At 48.5% G+C, this 14,964-nt stretch overlaps 1 protein-coding gene across 3 annotated transcripts in view; it reads left to right on the forward strand.

Moving 5' to 3' along the window:
- YPEL2 (yippee like 2) overlaps window positions 1-14,964 on the forward strand; it is a 65,567-nt gene that overhangs the window by 11,345 nt on the left and 39,258 nt on the right. For all 3 annotated transcript variants that reach the window (XM_066262713.1, XM_066262716.1, XM_066262714.1), the window contains one exon: window positions 9,018-9,331. In XM_066262713.1, the coding sequence (XP_066118810.1) occupies window positions 9,215-9,331 (117 nt within the window). In that variant the 5' untranslated portion in view covers window positions 9,018-9,214. The remainder of the gene's footprint in view (window positions 1-9,017; window positions 9,332-14,964) is intronic.

A 14,964-nucleotide genomic window follows, 5' to 3' on the forward strand; every position in this document is an offset into this window, starting at 1 on the left:
CCAAGCGAGTTAATGTCTCAGGAGTTTGCTGCCTTTTTAGCTTTGTGGAGTATAAACAGTGTGTGAATCCCACATCATGTCCAGAATTAGACATTTTGAATGTCCTGGATCGTGGCAAAGTAAGTAAGGAGGTTTAAAAAATATCAGTGTTAGCCTGACCAGGCTGTGGCGCAGTGGATAGAGCGTCAGACTGGGATTCCGAGGACCAGGTTTGAGACCCCGAAGTCGCCAGCTTGAGCACGGGCTCATCTGGTTTGAGCAAAGCTCACCAGCTTGAGCCCAAGGTCACCGGCAAGGGGTTACTTGGTCTGCTGTAGCCCCATGGTCAAGGCACATATGAGAAAGCAATCAATGAACAACTAAAGTGCTACAACAAAAAACTGATGATTGATGCTTCTCATCTCTCTCCATTCCTGTCTACTGACAGTCATTTATTTTATTCACTTAACTCTTATCAAGAATCTCCAAAGTCATGGATACTTGGAGTCCTGGGGAAACCATGAGGGGATGACTTCAGTAAGTTCCGGGTCTGGTGGGGAGACAGACACCTGAACAGTGTGTTCAAGGCCATTGGGGGGGGTGTTTTTATTTGCATGCTGGAAGTGAGGGGCCACCAGCTGTGCCGAGGGTCTTGTTTGAGCTGGGTATTATGGGATGAGCAGGCATTTACCAGCAGAGAAGCTGGGATAAGGCATTGCAGAAGGTTGAAACAACTGGAGAAAAGGCAGTGAACGTTCTCAGTCTGCTGGGGAAACAGGTTTGGAGTGAGGTGGAAAGGTGGTGGGAAGATGAACCACCAGGCCCTTGGTGCCACCTGAGGGGTTGGGCTTTGTCCTGCAGGCTGCTAGGAAACCACTGGAGGTTTTGAAACCTGAGAGAGATGTGATCAGATTGTGTTGTATAAATAGAATTCTAGAATGGGCTGGAGAGGTAAGCGCTGAGTCAGGGAGTCCAGTTGGGAAACTGTCATAGTCCAGGATGAGAAGAGGATAGGGCTCGCCCGGTGCTGCTGGCTGTGACTGTGGGACAGCGATGGGAGGCTGGCTGCATTTCAGAGGCAGAACCAGCTGTCAGGGCACAGATGCAGTATGACAAAGGAGGAAGAGAGAACAAAGGGTGTGTGCTTAGGCCACTGGGCCCACAGGAGGGAGGAATAGAACCGAGGTGAAGGGACGGAGAAAGACGGTGTGGGCTTTGGATCAGTGCAGTTTGAGGTGCCATCCCCGGCACCAGATGGAGGCGTCCTTTATAAAGGGACCCAGGTTTCAGGAGTGGGAGGCAGAGGTTTAGAAGACTTGAGGGTGTGGATGAGAATGCAGTCAAAGGAGGAGGGTGGAAGAAGAGCAGCCAGGGAGACTGAGGCTCAGTCAGAGGGAAGGGAGAAGTGGGGGAGGCATGATGAGGCCTATGCAGGAGGGTTTTAGGCAGAAGCAGCCCACGGGAGAGCTGAGTGCGAACCGGGGCCAAATAGTGTTCGCCTTCAAAAGTATTAGTGTTTGGACTTGGCATGTTGGAGGCTGCCCGTATTTTTGTTACTCAAAAGCCTGGTTGTGATAAATGATATTCATGGAGCACTGCCAGAGGCTCTGTAGCTCTTCCATTCCTCCGGAGAGTGCATCACCGGGTCCAGCCAGACCACCAGGAAGCCATGTTCTTGAGCGGCCCTGATTTGACCTTCTGTAGATAGAATCCTTTTCACTGCATTGCCCTTTGGTGTTCATTATGCTGTCTGTTTTCATGAGGGACAGTCTTGCAAGAGAGTTACACGGTAGGAATTTTCAGGGCGTGCTGAGGATCTTGTCCACTAGGTTACTTGCTGTCTCCTTACGAGCAACCATAGGAGAATATCTCTGAGAAAATCTGGATCCTTAACAACCAAGGTTCTTTTATGTTGTAGGAAACATGAACCATATAACTGCTATTTTCTTTTCTGCCTTGGTTACTGGGGAGCTCAAAGCCACATTTGCAATTGAAATTCAGTTAAATATTTAGCAGTTTAACCGCATGAATTTCTATATCCTAACTCTCCTTTTTCCTTTCATTCCTCCTACCCTAATCTCGTTACCTATTTTAATAGTATTGTATTGTTTATATTTTTATGTGCCACTTTAAATCCCCTTTTAAAAAATTTGATTGGTGTGACACTGGTTAACATAATTATATAGGTTTCAGCTGCCCAATTCTACAGTACATTTCTGTACACCCCCCCCCCATATTTTGTGTTCACCACTCCCCAAACCTCTGTAGATCCATTTTGGAGCTAGGAGTTGTATTAGAAAAAGAAGGAAGCCATCAGTGAACTTTAGCAAAGTGTCCTTAATAACCTATCTTCAGATGGTTATCTGGGCATTTTACATTATTTTTTTAATTGAAATTGTAGAAACAACCCAAAGAGATCTGATCTCTTCATAACCAGCTAGCAACAGCTATTTCCATCTAATATCTATGAATTACACGCCAGTTTCAGGATTTTCAAGGGGAATGCCTTTTCTCTATGCAGATGTTCAAACAGATGCAAGCCTCCTGTGGGGGCCTCCCCAGGCAAAGTGCTGAACTAAGGGCCATATGGTAACTCCATCGCTGTGTTAACAGATGTTGCGAAGGCACCGCCCAGCAGCCATCTCTGAGTAGACTCTGCGAGACTGACATGTTCTGTGACCTCGTTGAAACCAAGGTCTTAACAGAATGAAGGTTGGTGGATGGAGACTCTGCTCTGGGGCAGGATTCAACCGGCAGAGCCATCATTACAACATGGAGTCAGGACTTTAAAAGCTGGAGGAGTCCTAGAGATCATGTAGGATTACCATCTGACAGATAATCCCCCTGAAACCAAGACTAGGCCCTGTATCCAGGATAGAAGTGAATGGTTGGTTTTGTTTATGAAAGAGTTGTTTCTTTACTACCCAAGCTGGTTTTTCTTATCAACTAGATGGATTTGAAGGACCACCTGGGTCCAGTGCTGTAAAGTGGGTAACTGGGAAACACGATGACATTGACTTTCCTGTGTGTCTTGCACACCAGCTTCATGGCAGTTTTAACAAGGGCATCTCAGTGAAGTTCTCACTGGTAGCCCCATCCTGGGATTAGCAGAGTCAGTGCAGACCGCAGAGCTAGCTTGTCCTCCGCACTAAGTGATAGCACGGTCTGTCGGTTGGCATGACATAGCAATAATATCAGATCCCAAGCTAAGCCACAAAAACCTGCTTAAACCACAGTGTACCTTTAAGTGGATTAATTTAGGTCCTAACCCTATAACCACCATGAGTCAACCTCAGAGACAGGAACAGTGCTGTGTTCGGGGCTTGTGAATACACAGTTCCTGTGCTTTTTCATGCTTGCTGCTAAGGGTGATTACAGCTAATCAAGTTATTGAGTGCTAACCATGTGCCGGGCACTGTGCCGAATGCTTCACTTGCATTATGTCTTTTGATTCTTTTGTCTCCGCCATGAGGTAGGCACTGTTGTTACTCCCTTCTGGGCAGCTTGCCTAATGGTGATGCCACTGGTAAGAACCAAGACTGACTCCCAGTCCGTCTGCCTTGGGTCGTGTACTCACCGTTGGACTGTTCTGCTACCCACTCCTCTTACTTGGCAGGCCAAGGTCTCTCTGCTCGGCCTGGGTTCAGGATTCTGGCAAGATGAGGAACGGGAAGGAGGTCAGTTCTCCTGAGATAAAGGCCTTTCATAGCCATTCTATTCGTCTTTATTCTGTTTCCCAGTTCTAGAAAGGGCTAGTCTGCTCCCCTCCCACTGCTGTCACCTGCTCATTGCCTCCAGTCAGGGCTTCTCTCTCCTCCCAGTGGTGGAACAGAAGAGGGCTACTCAGTCGTGCTCCTCTCCTGCCCTGAAAGCTAGCATGAAGTCCTCTTCAGCCTTTTTGAGAGTTCCTACAATAAGTAAGAGAAGGAAAAGTTGAAAAAACGGTGAAGCTGACTGTTATCCAGCAGCCATAAATATATATTTAACCTCAAAGACTGGGCATAGATGCCAGTGACAGGTCCTTATGGGACTTAAAAAAATCACCTGTAGCCCAGAAAAACCATAGTTCTGGGCATCTCAGCACAGGATCTCAGTGGAAAATGTTAGGGAAGAATAGAGTCGTATAGAGCCCTGGGGACCCTGAGCAACTTTGCCTCCTACCTGGGAGAACAGGGGGCCTCAGTCATGTCTGTGGCCCACACGGGTGGATGGACTGGTGTAGGCAGCAGCCCAGTGTGAAGCACAGGGAATTCAGGTCAGCTGACAGCCTCTCCGAGTTCAGGGGGGACAAAAAGGACTAAACGTGGTCCCTGCTTTTGGAGCTTACCTCTGGCAGAGGGACAGGCAGAACAGGAAAACTCCAGTTTTAGTAGGGTCAGTGGTAACGTCAAGGTGAGCACAGAGCAAGGGCCAGTAAGCCCAGCGCTGAGGTGACATTTGAGCTCAGTCTTAATGGACAAGGGCCTTGAAAACAGTGGTGGGAAGGGTGTGTCAGGCAGAGGGAAGGGCATCAGCGAACCTTGCAAGGGTAAAAAGCAAGTGTTGGGTATTAGGAGGGATTACAAAGAGTTTGGTTGCCAAATCTGAACACTTAGGAGAGTTCCTGACATGTGGTTGACCCTTAAATGTCAGTTCATTAAGTGGAGTGTAGAGTATGAGGTTGCAGAGATGAGACTGAAGCCATTGCTGGTTGTCAGTGGTAATACACACTTAGAATTTATTGTATTCTTACTGCATGCCAGGCACATGTGCTGAGTGCTTTGTATGTATTAACTTAGTTAATCCTCACAAGACTCCTATGAGGGAGATACTCCTTTTTTTTTTTTTTTTTTTTGAGAGAGAGAGAGAGACAGGAAAGAAGAGAGATGAGAAGCATCAGTTCTTTGCTGTGGCACCTTAGTTGTTCATTCATTGCTTTCTCATATGTGCCCTGACTGGGGGGCTACAGCAAAGTGAGTGACCTCTTGCTCAAGCCAGTGACCTTGGACTCAAGCCAGCAACCTTGGGCTCAAGCCAGCGACCATGGGGTCATGTCTATGATTCCATGCTCAAGCCAGTGACCCCACACTCAAGCCAGAGACCTCATGATGAAGGTGATGAGCCTGCGCTCAAGCCAGCGGACCTTAGGGTTTCAAACCTGGGTTCTCAGCATCCCAGGCAGAAGCTCTATCCACTATACCACCACCTGATCAGGCGATACTCCTGTTTTTTGATGGGGAAAGTGAGGCCCAGAGAGGTTATGTAACTTGTCCAAGGTCACAGGGCCAGTAAATGATAGAACTGGGATTTGAAATATCTGAGTATGGTTCCAGAATCCGTCTTTATACTGTCCTGTATGGCCTTTCTGAAGGCCGTGAGAGTGATGGCGTGGTCAAATCTGCTTTTTAAATAGGCAGTGCTACTGACTATACTGCATGCAGAGGGTGGATTTAAGGGAGAAAGGAGGCTGTGGGCCTCCAGGGCTGTGTGCCAGCACTGAGTACCCACACTCACGGCGTCTCATTCAATCCTCATACCTTATGTAGGTTGGTATCATTAGAGCTGGAGAAGCTGAGGGTCAGAGTAGTTGAATAACCTGCCAAACATCACTCAGTTAGGAGTAGAAGTGGTTTGTGATCCCAGAGCCCACTTCTTTTCCGACAGTCTCTGCCCACTCTCTACCTAAACACCCCACAGAAATGACAGCACACCTAGGCAGGGTCCATCCTGTGGTTGGAGGTGCTCCTTCCTCTGGCAAGCTCCACCTTCTCAGTTTCTGTGGCTGTGTGTGTGTCAGCACAGCCATGCTCTCCACATTATTCATCGAGCTCCGTCGTAACTTACCTGGTCGCATACCTTACCTTATCCCATACCGCTCACCCCTCTATCCTCGGACACACGGAAGGTTCTAATGGAGTCCCAGCTGCTGCTGTGGGTCCCTGGGAGCGGGCCTGTCCGTCAGGCGGGCCAGCCAGACTCGGTGTGAGCTCCCTAGGCATTTGGCTCTCGGATTGGTGTATCTGAAGTCTTTGTTTTTAATCATAATAGTTCACATATTTTCTTTCCATGCTGATCAGCTGGAGCCAGCGGGGTGTGGTAGCCAATCTTCCTTTAATTTCCACTGTGATGGATTATCACTTTGTTTAAAATGGTGTTTAATTTGTACCTGTGCCCTGAGGCTTTTAAATATTGAGCTTATTTGATTATTATTGGAAATCAATTTGGATTTCACAATACGTTCAATGAGTTGGACTTAGGAAGAAGCTCTGTGGAGCCTGCAGCCCCATGAACAAGTACCAAGTTTCAAAAATTAAAACATGGTGCCCTGGCTCAGTAGCTCGGTTAGTAGTGTTGTCCCGATATGCCAAGGTTGCAGGTTCGATCCCTGGTCAGGGCACATACAAGAATCAACCAATGAATGCATAAATAAGCAGAACAACACGTCTCTTTTCTCTCTCTCAAATCAATAAATGAAAACTAAAAAGTGGTGAGTTCTTTAGCCCCATACCCTCAATTTCTTCCTTTAAAAAAACAACCCTATTTTGTCTTCCTTCCTATAGACTGACTCAAAGAAGCAGCTTTCAAAATTTTCCCACCAGAGGGAAGAAGATAGTAGTGAGATTTTTTCCCTGTCCCTCGCTCTCACCTGTTTTTTTGTCACTCAGCCTGCTCTTTTATCTTCTGGGCAGAAGGACCCTTTCTTGATCGTGTTTCACCTTGCTTTTCACTTATCCCCCCACTTCTAGTGGGCCCTGGACCATTGAACAGAATTCCTACTTCAGCAAGATGCTGCTTTCCTCTCTTCTCGCGGAAGGAGCCAGCTCTGGGGTGTGGGCACATTCCTGAGAGAGCCCGGGGCAGCGTGGCGCTGCAGCAGCGAGGACAGATGCCTGTGTCCGGGTCTCCAGGGTTTCTTCTAGCACCAGGCAGCCGGGATATACCACTTACTTACATGGTTGATTTTCTCCAGTCTTTGTAGGTTCAGAGCTAGGGTGTGCAGTGAATGTGTGTGTGACGGGGGTACGTGTTGGAATGGGACCTACATTTCATACAGACTATAGAAGTATAAATGTTCATTGCTCAGAAGGTAGCTTTGAATAAGTTTTGGGATTCAGATTTATAGTGAAGCAAAACCAGAAACCCCTGCCTGCAAAGTCTTTTTCAGGTTTCCTGCAGAAGAGAAGGGAGAGAAGAAATAATTCTGCTCTGGGGAAATGCATAATTTAGAAGCCGGCTGCACGTATAAGAAAACAGGCCCTGCGTCTGTGGCGGCTGTCTAAACCCGCTCAGCAGCCAGGGCTCACTGCTCCCTTTTTGTCCCTCGGGCTCGGTGTTTTTCTACCGCTGACGGGGCCAGTGCTCCTGGCGCTCCCGCGGGCAGCTGAGGCCCTGGCCTCCACTCCTGCCTGCTTCCCCTGCCTGCCTTTTGTGTGTTTTATCCTGACCTGCTACCCCTTCCTTTCCTGGAAATACTGTTCTTCCTGAGAGTGGAGCTGGAGTGTTGGAAAGTTCAAGGGTATTTCAGTCGGGTTCTTGGCTCTTTGTACACCTGTAATACTTCAACACTAAACAGCATTGGTCTCCCATGAGCTTTGGTTTTACCCACTCCCAGAAGGTGCCCAGGGCGAGAGGAAGGGGCTCTGGATCCAAGGGGCATGCATCCTCCTGCCTCCTCCCCTGTGAGGATGTCCCAACACTGGGTAAACCAATGCCCAGTGGCAGAGGGGCATATGAGGGACATGCAGGGTCAGGGGCAGTGACCACTGTTGTCCTTCAGTCTAGCACTGGTGAGTGATATTGACCCCTCAGGGAGAGAGTTTGGGGGGTAACGTGGCCTCGGTGACTGCTATGGGGGGGAAAGGCTGCCAGGCAGGAGGGCAGCTTTTCGTTGGAAAATTTGTACCCAGTGAGGTTTAGAGGGAAAAGAGAGCTATGATTTGCAGACTTTCACTAGACATCCAGATGGTTCCCAGACATAATCCTGTAAGGAAGAGTGGTTTTGTTTGTCTTCCTCCCCAGTCTCTCTAAATAATTTTATCTTCAAAGCATGATACAGGTGTTAATTAGCACTCTGGCTCTCCGTAGAGCTAGGCAAGTGGGAACACCACCCCTGTCAGTGAAGCTCGGGGAGTGGGCAGGTCCAGAAGCCTCAGGTAGGTGAGCCTGAGAGGGCAGAGTGAGTCTGAGACCATGGGGCCCTCAGACCTTTACTTGGGCGTACCCTGGGAGTCACGCCATGTCTCAGTGTCCTTAGTCCCCAATAGAATGAAAGAGCTGAGGTTCTGGTAGGAGAGGTATTGGTACTACGAGAAGAGTAACAGGAAATTTGAGGGTTGAGGAGGAGTTCTGGCAAAATTCACTGTCGTTGTGAATTTTAAGTGCAGGAGTCTATTTTATTGGTTTTGTTTATTCACTTGAGTTAAAAAAAAAAAAAGTATTGTGCATCTATTTCTGGGCAAGATGTAGCAAAGGGAATTCTCCCCAAAAAGCTGGCTAGCCATGAGGGAGCTTGCTGGTGGGGAACTTGATGCTTTGTTAGCCCATAAGCGACAGGTGGTGAGGGGTTTATTGTCTCTGCAGGTGGGGTTTCAAGTGTTGGTGGATTCCTGGCATCTGGAAATGGATGGGAAATCCGTATGTGACTGTTGATGTAGTGACTCTCTGGAGGCTGAATTTCTCCTTTTACTTCAGCCATTTATCTTAGTTGACCCAGAGGGGTTGCCCTTTGGAGCCCTCTCCCAGGGACTGTAGCACATCTTTAAGCCTCGTTTTTTTCTGGGGTTTCCTGGAGTGGTGCTCATGCCAGTTTACTGGATGCCCACGGAGGGCACTTAGGGACTGCTGAGAGCGCTGAACCTCCAACTCTGGAAAAACAGCAATTCGGGGATCTCCAGTAGTTTCTCTCTCCTTTCTCGGGGCATCTTGACATGGGGCAGGAAACAGAAGGGTGCCATTTTATCCTATAAATGTTACCCTCTTGGTGGCAGTTGGACTCCCTGTGCATCGCAGGAAGCCCAGCTCCATCACCTAACAGTAGTCCCCTTATCTTGGCCCTGCAGGCTGCTGAGAACCAGCCCCAGACCTCTGCTTGAGGGTCCTTCCTCTGAAGACATCACCAGTGTGTGGAGCCTGCCGCACACCCGACCCCTGCCAAACCACGGCCTTTACCTGTGTCTTCCGGTGTTTCCCCTGCGACCCATCCTGTGGGAGTGCCTCGTGGGCCGCCCCAGAGTTCACCCCACGCTCAGCGGTGCCAATGGTGAAGATGACAAGATCTAAGACTTTCCAGGCATATCTGCCCTCCTGCCACCGAACCTACAGCTGCATCCACTGCAGAGCCCACTTGGCCAATCACGATGAACTCATTTCCAAGGTACAGGTTCCCTGCAAGGCCTTTGTTGCCTTCCCAGGGGAGGGGGAACTCTGCCCCTAAAGTTGCGGAGGTTTACACGCTATCCCCAAAAAGCCTGGGATGTTTGTACTCCCCTCTTCCATATAGGGAGTGCTGGCCCACAGGACTGTCTCATTGAACTGAGAAACACTTGAGTTGGAGAGAGAGTGTGCTATTTCAATTTGTTATTTTGGAAAGTAGATGTCATCCCTGTTGGAGGCTGTGGGGAATGGCGGCTCATAGGCCAGAGGGGAGAGGGGCCAGGGAGGGATTGGAGTCCTCTGCTTGGCTTGCTTGGCGTAAGTTGGCAGATGAACACTGGCTAGCGTGCTGCCCGCCTGGAAAGTGAGTTTGAGGAATGGTGATGGGGCCGAAGTATCCTGTAGCAGGGTTTTTAGCTGGGATGAGAGAGGGTATTGCCTTCCAAGCCCCTGAGAAGGCCAGGAGACTTGCCTTTGGGAAGGACCAAAAGTGGCTTGGGAACAAGCTGACTCACGGCCTGTGGGGACCTTTAGGGCTTTTGCGTGAAGTGACACAGAATGGCATTGGAGCACAATCAGAAGAAAAAGGGGAACCCTGTTTTTCAGAGGAGCCCTGGCATCTGCTTCCTAACATTGGGGCGGGGGCGGGGGGTTATTAATAAATAGACAAACCCCACATCTCAGTTGTGCAATCAAGGAACTGGCTCCTTCAGGCAGCGTTCTCAGTGGAGCTGCTTCCCTCCTGGCCCTACATTCCCAGGGGAGGAAAAACAGGTTTTACTGGGCTGCGTGGAAAGGAGGGAGATTACAGGGAACTTTTCCCTTTAAAATAAAAAACCTCCTTCCTCAGAACCTGCACTACACGCCACTAAAGTGAAAAAAAGAAAAAAAAGAAAGCTTTATGCAGACCCAGACTAAGCTAAAAAAAAAAAAAAAGAAAAGAAATTGCTAGAAATGGTGGCATCACTTTCCTTGCCTCTGGCTTGGCAACCCCAGCCAGAGGGATGAAGGATCCACTGTTCTAGAACAGTCCTGTCCAGCTGGCTCATTTGACAGGAAGGTCGCTGAGCAGCCACATCTGTGGCAGCAGGGTTCTTCATTCGGGATGGAGGTGGACCTCCTCCTTCCAGGCCTCACCCAGGGTCCAGCCTTTCATAGAGCTTCAACCTGGGGTCCTCGGGGCCCCGGCATCCGGCCCACTTCCCTTCGCTAGGTTTTTGCCAGTTACTCTCCTGATGCCATTTACGTTCCCTGCCAGCCTATGGCTTCCTTCTCTGTCACCAATCTCCTCTTGTCTCAGAGTCCTTGCATCTTGGGGAACTTGCGCCCGGGAGTTTGGCGGTGGGGAGGCTGTGGCGGTGAGGGGGACAGGACTCAGCCCTCTCTGCTTTGGAGGAGTGTCTGCAAGCTGGGAAGGAAAATGTGCATTGTTGTCTTATTTCTGAAAACCTCCAGAGAAAGTGGAAACCGAGACTTTTTTTTTTTAATACCAGGAAGAAGTACTCTGTCTCATAAGAAATTGAGGTACCAGTTAAAGGTATTTTAGCACCTTCTCTGTACTATAAACCAGTGGTCCCCACCTTTTTTGGGCCACGGACCGGTTTAATGTCAGAAAATATTTTCATGGACCAGCCTTTAGGGTGGGATGGATAACTGTATCATGTGACCGAGACAAGCGTCAAGAGTGAGTCTTAGATGGATGTAACAGAGGGAATCTGGTCATTTAAAAAAAAATAAAACATTGTTCGGACTTAAATATAAATAAAACAGAAATAATGTAAGTTATTTATTCTTTCTCTGCGGACCAATACCAAGTGGCCCACGGACCGGTAAGGTCTGCGGCCTGGGGGTTGGGGACCACTGCTATAAACTGCTGCTTGACACTGAAACTGTTATCTCACTTACGTTAAACCTCACAAGAAACTTACATTTAAGGTAGGAGATATTAGTCATGTTTTGTTTTGGACGGAGAAGTTGATACTTATAAATATTATCCAAGAACTCAGGTTGGAGGCTCAAGGAAGAGAGAGCAATTACTTGGAGCGTGTTCGAGAAGGATTTCTGGAAGAGGTGGGCCTCCTAAGATGGGCCGGAGCGAGTGTGTGGAGATGGTGACAGCCTGCAGAATCAGATCTCTCTCTGGCCTGGTGTACAGCGTTTTGAATGCCTCGGCAGTGCCTACCTTTTGAGTTAGATCTCCTGCCAGTTCCTTGCTTTATGTTTCAACCACTTGGAACTTAGCGACATTCCCTGAATGTGCAGATAGGGGGACCTCCGGCTGCCAGCTGCCGCCCCTCAGCCCAGAGCAGCACTTTTCCTCCACCTTCCCCCCTGGAACTCTTACACATCCTTTTCCACCTGGGCCATTTCCTGCTAGCTTTGTATCTCTGGGTCAGAGTCCAACTCAAGAGCTCAGTGAATGATCACACAAATGAATGGAGGAAGCCTGAGCTTTGGGAGAAGACAAGAGATGAGCAAAAGAGACTTTGTTGGCCTCACGTCCTCTTTTCTGCCCCTTTTGGGGCAGAAAGGCTCATTCACAAATCCAAGCCAAAGTCAGCACAGGCTTCAGTTTCATTGGCTACAGCCGGGGCACAGATGGGGTGCATTAGAGGCTGACGATTTAAAGAGCTGGGTTAGCTGCCTGGCTGGGGGAAGGACCTAGGGAGCTGTGGCTGGCGCTGCACAAAGATTCCTTTATTTCGCTCCGCAGCCACCCCTGGCTCTAAATAATCTATACATTCTTATGCAGGTTGGCTTAACAGAAAGATCATTGCCCCAGCCTCCTCCTCGGAAAATGGGCCTTTCTTTTCATTTTGTTTGCCTCTTCCATTTAAGAAAGTTCAGGGAGAGAATGTTTCTCCTGTTCTCCCCTCTTGACATAATCGCATGTGGTTTCAGAATCTGCCCGGTGGGAGTTAGGAGCTGGGAAGCAGATAACTGGAGCAGCAGTGTAATTAAATGATCTGTTGCGCTTGTAATAGAGCCTTTCATCTAGAAGCTTGACATTCCATTGTTTGATCTTAAAAAAAAAAAAAAGTGAGTCTGCCTTCATTAGGAGATGATGACACAAAGGTCCAGAGAACTGGAGCTCTGAGTAGATGGCTAGCAGAGAAGTGGGAACAGAATGAGGACCTTGGGCTCTCTGCCTACCAGCGTGCTAAGCCCATGTGGAAATGTGTGATTGTCGAGTTTTAAACAATTAGAACTGATATTAACAAATGACGTAAGGAATCTCGCACTGTTTCACCTTCCCAGCTAGCTCTAGATCCCTAGAGGCCTAGTTGCCTGGAATCAACAGTCCAACCTCTGAGTCTCCGTTTCTCACGAATAAAATGAGCGAGACGATATTTGCTGTGTCTGACGCGCAGCAGCTAGCACGGTGTGCCTTCACTGTAGCTGTCCTGGGCGGTAGGCGTACCTCGTTTGAGGGTGTGTGTCGGGGGGAGCAGGTTTACCTCATTGGGTTGTTATGAGGTGGATGAGATCACAGATATGTGGGTGGTTTGCAAATCAGAGAGCTCCATGCAAGTATAAAGTAGTTCCTCTGCTTCTCTTGGCCTTGCTGTCCAAAAAAAAAAAAAAAAAAAGAAAGAAAGAAAAGAAAAAAGGCAAGGCAAGGGGTGGTATGGAGGGGATTGTACTTGCCTGACAGCAAGCAAATTTAGATTAGCCAAGATGGTTCTGCTTTAGAACATGGAGTGCAGGAGTTGGATATAGAGGGAAATAGGCATCGGCAGCAAAGTTGCACAGAAAGGTCCCATCATTTGCTCTGTAGGATGGTGGGTGGGGTGGGTAGGTGGGGAACTCTGAATTGATGACAGAACTATCTAGGGAATGTGCTGAGACATCCTACAGCGTCCTTCTTAGGGGTGTGTGGTCTAAATGCTGAAGTGTTTGCACGCAGAGGTAGTTTGAGTTGGCATGAGGAGTTGCTTATGATGTTGTTTCTTTTCTTTTCTTTTTTTTATAAATTTTATTTATTTATTTATTTACAGAGACAGAGTCAGAGAGAGGGATAGACAGGGACAGACAGACAGGAATGGAGAGAAATGAGAAGCATCAATCATTACTTTTTCATTACGCGTTGCAACACCTTAGTTGTTCATTGACCGCTCTCTCACATGTGCCTTGACCACAGGCTTTCAGCAGACCGAGCAACCCTTGCTGGAGCCAGCGACCTTGGGTCCAAGCTGGTGAGCCTCGCTCAAACCAGATGAGCCTGCATTCAAGCTGGCAACCTCGGGGACTCAAACCTGGGTCCTTCCGCATCCCAGTCCGACGCTCTATCCACTGCGCCACCGCCTGGTCAGGCCGATGTTGTTTCTTTTTTATTTTTTTTATTTTTATTTATTTTTTATTTATTCATTTTTAGAGAGGAGAGAGAAAGGGGGAGAGAGAGACAGAGAGGGAGAGAGAGAGGAGAGAGAGACAGAGAGAGAAGGTGGGGAGGAGCTGGTAGCATCAACTCCCATATGTGCCTTGACCAGGCAGGCCCAGAGTTTCGAACCGGCGACCTCAGCATTTCCAGGTCGACGCTTTATCCACTGCGCCACCACAGGTCAGGCTCGATGTTGTTTCTTAATGGTGCAAGCTCCAGGATAAAAATATACCTTGGATATAAAATAATAATGGTTTCAATTGGAACAGTTAGTTGCCCTGAGAACAGTCTCAATGCTTATTTCAGTAGGTGTGTTATGGAAATCTGGATCTTCGCAAAGCTTTTCCCAGAAAGGTGTCTTGTCTGTTGTCATTCCCCTCTCTCTCACCTGCTGATGATCCTTTCGTGGAAATGTGGAGGGGGCCATTTGGGAATAGTGAATAGGATTAATCTATCATGATCCCACTCTAGGGCTTCATTTCAAGACACAAGTTGCTTTTGTGTGCTGGATGATAGGAGGCTCTGGAGTGGGGGTCCAGTGAGGGTGACAGGAAGAAATCTTTTGCTCACCCTCCAAAACTATAGTTTACTATGTCAAATCTGTAGGCCTATTAGCTTCTGGTGACAAATCCAGAACTCCCGGAGTTGCAGATCATGGAGCCCAGGCCCTCCTCAATGGGAAGCAGGCTGTGGGCAGCCCGGTGGCCGGTGCGGGGTTGCACAACCTCAGAGGCAGGTGTCTCCACATCCCACCTGCTCTATGTGAAGCAAGTACTTTCTGTACTTGCTTTCAAGAGTGGGGCCTCCTGCTGAGGTGGGGAGCTTTTAGGAGCAAGTTCTTTTTGTTCTTTGTGGGGTTCCACTGGTGTTACAATGCTGGCATTTTCCCTTCTTGCTGAGACATTTGATGGAGCATTGCTCTCATAATTCTGAGAAAAGTGGAAGGGAACAAGATGTTCTGAAGCCTTGCATTAATCTAGTGGTTGCTGAGAGGCTCACTCCACCTCGGTTTCCCACCTCTGCTTCTTAGCACTAGTGTTCTATCCCAGTGATCTGGAAAAGACTTGTATCCTAGCACAGTGGCATAGAGGTAGGGGCCTGCATGGGTGTACAGAGATCTGACTTCTTTTTTTTTTTTTTAAGGGAGATACAGAGACAGACTCCTGCATGCACCCTGGCCGGGATCCACTGGACAACCCCCGCCTGGGGCCAATGCTTTGCCCATCTGGGACCACTTAACAACCGAGCTATTT

Source organism: Saccopteryx bilineata, chromosome 2 (genome assembly GCF_036850765.1).
Source record: "Saccopteryx bilineata isolate mSacBil1 chromosome 2, mSacBil1_pri_phased_curated, whole genome shotgun sequence".
NCBI classification, from domain to species: Eukaryota; Metazoa; Chordata; class Mammalia; order Chiroptera; family Emballonuridae; genus Saccopteryx; species Saccopteryx bilineata.